The 6,672-nt window shown below is 40.7% G+C and overlaps 1 protein-coding gene across 1 annotated transcript; it reads right to left on the reverse strand.

Moving 5' to 3' along the window:
- Positions 1–1,607: 1,607 nt before the first annotated feature.
- On the reverse strand, positions 1,608–4,877 carry LOC148341998 (uncharacterized). Its single transcript, XM_088288734.1, has 2 exons — positions 4,482–4,877; positions 1,608–3,133 (listed from the first exon to the last, which is right to left on the reverse strand). The coding sequence occupies exons 1-2, from the start codon at positions 4,600–4,602 to the stop codon at positions 1,920–1,922; spliced, it is 1,335 nt and encodes a 444-aa protein (XP_088144860.1). The 5' UTR covers positions 4,603–4,877; the 3' UTR covers positions 1,608–1,919.
- Between the last annotated feature and the right edge of the window lie 1,795 nt (positions 4,878–6,672).

Genomic DNA, 6,672 nt, shown 5'->3' on the forward strand with positions numbered 1-6,672 from the left:
TGCAGTACAAACTTCACCGGTTTCCAGCTAAAGGCCTAGCAACGCGAATCCCTCGAACAGGAGCTCACCTGAGTCACAATCTCGGACCACACGCACATCAGAACCACACAACCAGCCACAAATACGAATGTTGAAGCCACAGAACAAAAAGATCAGATATTGTTTGGACATTAATGACGTACATAAAGAAATTTCAGCCTTGATTGGAGAACATAACTGCATTTAAATTTTTAGTAAAATGAAACAATTATTGATGTTATGACCACTATGAAAAATTTGAAAGACACAATTTATCGGGATAATCATCAGTTTTCATTTTGTTATGTGTAGTTTGTTCATGTTGCATTGTTCCTATGACAAAGACTATGGTTAATCGTATGTTTGTTGCCCAAATGTACCATTCCAACCTGATTGATGTTGAGAATGATGAACTCGAACTGGACAATGACGAACTCGAACTGGACACTGAAACCTAAAAAACACATGGACCCTTTTTGCCCCTGACCCAACAAGTGCACACATACAACACACACGAAGATCCGGGAAGCGAGGACGGCTGTCCCATCCTACCACGAGGCAAGGGCCTCCACCAAGTCACCTCAGGGACAAGCTCTGCGTGGAGACAGTTTTTTTTTTTTTTCACTAGGCATATTGAAATGTTTTTTTAATATATATATATATATATATATATATGTTTTATTCCCTGACGGTCATCAAATTATGAGGATCTAGTTCCACGTCGGAAGGGAGGAGGGGAATTTTGTCCCTACTGAGGGTTTTCACCCCTCCACTGATAATCACACTGTTGTATGATTTCATTATGATGATCTGTCTTAAAGCCGTAAGGCCATGATTTAAACCCACAAACAGGGGGAAATGTAAGATGCGCTGAGGATAGGTAATCAGTTTGTGTATTCATAATCATGTTTTTATACACTCATTAATGTTTAATACACACACATAGACACTTACTTGTTATTTTAACACACACACACACAGTATCCTGAAGATGTGTTTAGTTAAAGTAACCTTAACACCGTGAGTTGTGATTTCCTGCCTGTTGGAATCTTCTGGTGATTAGTTTAGTCTAAAACAGACCACCATTGTCAGTTACTCTCCTGTCTTCTAGTGATTAGTTCAGACTAAAAAGACTTTCTTTGTATTTTAATTTCTTGTCTCCTGGTGATTCTTGAGTCAAGCTAATAAAAGCAGAGCAGAGCAGGGAGGAGGAGAGAGGAAGGAGTCACGCTGAGCTGCCTGCTCGCTTCTGCTTTGTCCCACTCTTTACCCCGCCGGCTGGTGAAAATGAACGCCATGTCTGGTTCCTCCTGGCCTCTCAGCCATATTTTTATTTCGGCCGTTACCTTTAGTAAGTTATTTCAGTAAGCTCTCCCAAAAGGCGTCAGGGCATTTAAACATGACAAAAAGACAACTGAAATGTTTGATGTAAACACAAAAATCTCATCATCACTCAGACACAATGGTTCTTCTGGCACTGATCACATTGGCTTAGTGTCAATAAAAGAGCTTTGCAAAATTCAATTTATCATATTTTATTCAAAATCACATTTACATCTTACCACAAACAGTCAGTTCCTTGAGTTTTTTTCGTCTTTTTTTTAAGCTTCAAGGATCGCTGCTATTCTCGCCATCACAATCGTGTCTCTCAGCACCGTTTTTAGAAAAGAATTCTTTAGCACAAACGCTGCAACTGAATGGCTTTTCTCCACTGTGTGTTCTTGTGTGGCTTCGTAAATGCGACTTTTGAGAGAAACTCTTGGCACAAACTGAGCAGGAAAAAGGTTTTTCTACAGCGTGCTTTCTTGTGTGGCTTGTTAATGTTGACTTTACAGAGAAGCATTTTCCACAAACTGAGCAGGAAAAAGGTTTTTCACCAGTGTGTGCTCTTGAGTGCGCTGTTAATTGTGACTTTCGAGAGAAACTTTTTCCGCAAATCGAGCAGGAAAAGGTTTTTCACCACTATGTGTTATTGTGTGGCTTGTTAAATTTGCCTTTAGAGAGAAACTCTTGCCACAAACTGAGCAGGAAAAAGGCTGCTCTCGACTGTGCGTTCTTGTGTGATATGTTAAAGTTGACTTTACAGTAAAGCTTTTGCCACAAACCGAGCAAGCAAAAGGTTTTTCACCACTGTGTGTTCTGGAGTGCTTTACTAAAGTAGACTTTCGAGAGAAACTTTTTCCGCAAACTGAGCAGGAAAAGGGTTTTTCTCCAGTGTGTGTTCTTGTGTGTTCTGTTAAACGCGCCTTATGAGAGAGACTCTTGCCACAAACTGAGCAGGAAAAAGGCTTTTCTCCGCTGTGTGTTCTTGTGTGTTCTGTTAAACGCGCCTTATGAGAGAGACTCTTGCCACAAACTGAGCAGGAAAAAGGCTTTTCTCCACTGTGTGTTCTTGTGTGTTGTGTTAAACTTGACTTTTGAGTGAAACACTTGCCACAAAATGAGCAAGAAAAAGGTTTTTCTCCAGTGTGTGTTCTTATGTGGCTTGTTAAATGCGACTTTTGAGAGCAACTCTTGCCACAAACTGAGCAGGAAAAAGGGGTTTCTCCACTGTGTGTTCTTGTGTGGCTTCGTAAATTTGACTTTTGAGAGAAACTCTTGGCACAAACTGAGCAGGAAAAAGGTTTTTCTCCAGTGTGTGTTCTTGTGTGTTCTGTTAAACTCGTCTTTTGAGAGAAGCATTTTCCACAAACTGAGCAGGAAAAATGTTTTTCTCCACTATGTGTTCTTATGTGCCGTTTTAAAGAGAATTTTGAAGTTAATGATTTCCCACAGTGAGAACATACCCAACTGTCAGTGTGACATGCCCTTTCACATTTGGCTTGCCCATCATCATTATCATCAGGAGAGCGTGATAATGTGTCCTCATTATGTACTTGTGATGGCCCCCCGTGGTCTTCGTCACCTTCTGTTGTCACGTGATGACTTGAGCTGCTGCTTGGAGGCTCCGCCCCTCTGTTGTCCTCACTCTCATCCTTGTTCGCATCTTCAGTCTTTATAGGGAGAACATTCACTGGTGACTTGTTGATCTCCTCCTCCTCCTCCTCCTCCTCCTTTTTGATGTGAGTCAAGTCTGGCTCATCTTTCACAGAACGGAGATCGTTTTCACAGACGTCTGTAGGTCACAAAAAGACAAACACACATTTGGTTTGGTCAAGTCAAAGCTCGTGCGGCGACTTTGTCCTATTTTCTACAGTGCTACCTTGACTTGAGCCTGCTGCACACGGAGCAACGCGTGCGACCCCGAATTGGACCGGACCATGAGGGCATTTCACAAAATTACATCCTACAATGTAAACCTCCCTTTTGATCCCCAATTTCATTTCTGACATCGTCACAGACGTTTCTGGAAGCGAGCTGAAGTTAGCACACGCAGGCTATTGTGTGCGTCTGATGGAACACCTGTTGTGGGACCCGAACATATTGATGCAGACCACTGGGGGCCATCGCAACATAATGTCATTGATAGAAAATAAATCCTTCAAGCGAAATATGTTTACAAGTATTTCTTATTGCATTTAGAGATAGAACTAAATGTTCCTGGGCTTGTTGGTAGAAAAGGGGGTTGTGACGTTCTCCCTTTTTAAGCCTATAGTAAGCCAAAGATGCAGATGCATTCCTTGCAGCATGCGCTTGTTCACCGAGGAGATCCGTGCAACCTTGGATGGATGCATTCAATGTATTTTAAATGTTTGGATGGGGTGAAACTACGCACATGTGCACAAAACTCGACAGGGCCACCCGAGGTTCATAAATAAGACCATTACGGACTTGATTTTTTTTTTTTTTTTAAACTTAATATTTTGTGTTTTATTCACTAAAATTGATCAACCGCCATTGACGTTTTCGCGGCAGTGTGCACATTTTTAGAGTCAGGCGGAATTCCTTCCGTAAGGAATTGCTTGAACAAAATATAAAAACCAGAAAATGTTATTTTGTTATTTTAAATGTAAATTTTATACTGGGAAAAACATGGAGTTCACCCCCCACTATTGGTTATTCTTTGGCATATATTTTCTGCACTGAATACGTACTTGATTTAAAAAAAAAATAATAATATTTTGTGTTTTATCCACTAAAATTGATCAACCGCCATTGACGTTTTCGGCGCAGTGTGCACATTTTTTAGAGTCAGGCAGAATTGCTTCCGCAAGGAATTGCTTGAACAAGATATAAAAACCAGAAAGTGGAAAATTTTAAATAATCAGTTCAAATTTGATACTGGGAAAAAACATGGAGTTTACCCCCCCACTATTGGTTATTCTGTGGCATTTATTTTCTGCACTGATTTCATTAGGCATAAACAAATGTTTAGCAAACCGACAAGTAAAAGGCAATATTTAAAGATAAAAAGGGCAATAACCTTGAACGCATTTCCCCAAACAACTTAATGTTGTGATGCATATTTCTAACGATAGAAAGTCGTTCTTTACAAAGCAAATGAGAGTAAAACGGGTACAAACCTGCTTTGTGTGGCACAACACGAGGCTTGTTGCAAACTTCGCCCAGCAGTTGATGTTGCTCGTTCTCTTCTTTTATTCCACAAAGTTCCTCTTTGTACTTGGGTGTCGTTCTTTCACACATTTTCAAACGCCAATCCCAAAAAATCCTCCCTTGATCTCTGCTCGGCGATGAGTCATGTGCCTCTTTTCGTTAGCGGCTAGCTAGCTAACAAGCTAAGCTAATTACGCCGAAAAGGATCAACGAGCGAAGATGAGGTTATCGGGACACAAAGACTTAATGAATTATGTCGACGTCCTTTAGAGTAGCACTGGACATCCTGTGAAAAAATTACAGTCAGTTCCACACTGAATCAGAAGAATTTAGCGGTGGGTGTTTTTATTTCGGTGTGGATGTGGTCGAGGTCCTTCGGAAGCTGCGCGCTTGCTTATGACGTCATGCTTTAAGCACGTATTTTTCAAATATATTTCTTTGCCTCTGTGTTTGTTTTTACCCCTGGCTGTTCTATTTTAATATATTATTTATATAATATTTTAATTCGGTTGATAAAAAAAATGTAACAAAATAATTAAATTGACGCCACATTGGCGAGTAATCTCGCGCGTCACTTCCGCCTATGCCCGGAGAAGCCGCTGCTGGAACTGCAGTGGGACGTTTACGTTTCTCCTAACGAACGAAGCAACAATGCTGTGGTTCACTCGGGCTGCAAGATTGTATGAATATAATGTCTGCATATACTAGCAGTGCTTCTCAATTATTTCACACCCGCCCCTACCAAGAAGAAAAAGATTCGCGCCTCCCCACCACCAATTTGTTTTCTGTCTTTGTAGATTGATGTTAGATTGTCAATAAAATATCCCTTAACTAAGCTACATTGACAAGAAATATAATTTTGAGAACTATTATCGTAAGGATCTCGAAACTCAGTACTCTGTTGTGCAAATATTGATGAGATGACAAATATTTGTCATGTTATTGTTGGAGTTGGATCACGGTGGAAATGAGAAGTAGTTAGTAAATCAACCTTTAAAAGCCAAACTTCCTCCAATGCGTGTTCGTTTTTTGTGCTCAAGAAGAAAAGGGTCAAATAAAGACTCAACAACTGATTAGAGGTCCGATATTTAGTTTCTTCAATTTCTGGAGTTCAGGAAATAGTACAAAGACAGCTATCTGGGCGGCTTTTTCTTAATCTCACGAGAAACTGCACTCGGGCGAGCACAGTCGACAAATGTGCGCCATCTTTCAGCCCAGCTTCAGTTTTTATAGGAGTTTTTTTATGTCAAAGGTAATGTAGGTTGAATCGGTTGTCCTCGCTCCCTCCCACGGTACGGGTCCACGTCAGAGGGAAGGTCCTCCCCAGGTTAGTCATCGTCTGGATAGTTGATTCCCGTCTGGTCCCCAAGACTGGCACGCCAAGGCTGGCCTTCTCCGGCGGGCAGTCCCTCCGTCTCTCTCTCCGCTGGCATTCTTTTGTAATCTTGTCGGTGTGTGCGCGTGTATGTGCAAGTGTATGCGCGTGTATGTGCACGTGTATGTGCAGGTGTATGTGCAGGTGTATGTATTTGTCTGTGTGTGTGTATGCGTATGTGCATGTGCTCCGATCTCCAATTGTTCTGTCTTTCGGAATGTGTTTTTTTGATAGCGTCTGTGTGAGTCCTCCAGTGCCCAATTTGGTATGTTTGCATCTCTACAGCCAATGTGGAGAATGTGCTTCATCGTATCTGTCCATGAAGTGCTGTGAATGTGAGGACAGCTCATGGAAATGCTATGTGTGCAAATCTATTCTCACTACTGAGAATTTCACTCAAGTTCATACATTTAAACTAAGTACTATAAATTTAGCATATGAGAATAATATAATAAATCAGTAAACATCAGGCCTACCATCCCAGTCATTCTTGTGACCCGTGCTTCTAGTTCCATTTGATAAATGCTTTTTGTTTCATCAATGTTTATCATATTCCCTAAATATGAACCTGCTAATTTAAATAATTGACCTTCTGTCCTGTAAGTGTTTAAAATAATGCCAGCAATCATAATACAATCCTTCATTTATCATTGCAGTATTTTCTATCATTGCAGTATTTTTTTATCATTGCAGCATTTTTATTAATTTTCCCTCTGTACCATAGACAGACATTCGGAGTGTTTCCTTACACTTGTATATGTTGTGGGATGTAAGTGTGTATATAC

Source organism: Idiotropiscis lumnitzeri, chromosome 2 (assembly GCF_059441095.1).
Source record: "Idiotropiscis lumnitzeri isolate Australia: NSW breed Sydney's pygmy pipehorse chromosome 2, RoL_Ilum_1.0, whole genome shotgun sequence".
In the NCBI taxonomy this organism is placed as follows: domain Eukaryota; kingdom Metazoa; phylum Chordata; class Actinopteri; order Syngnathiformes; family Syngnathidae; genus Idiotropiscis; species Idiotropiscis lumnitzeri.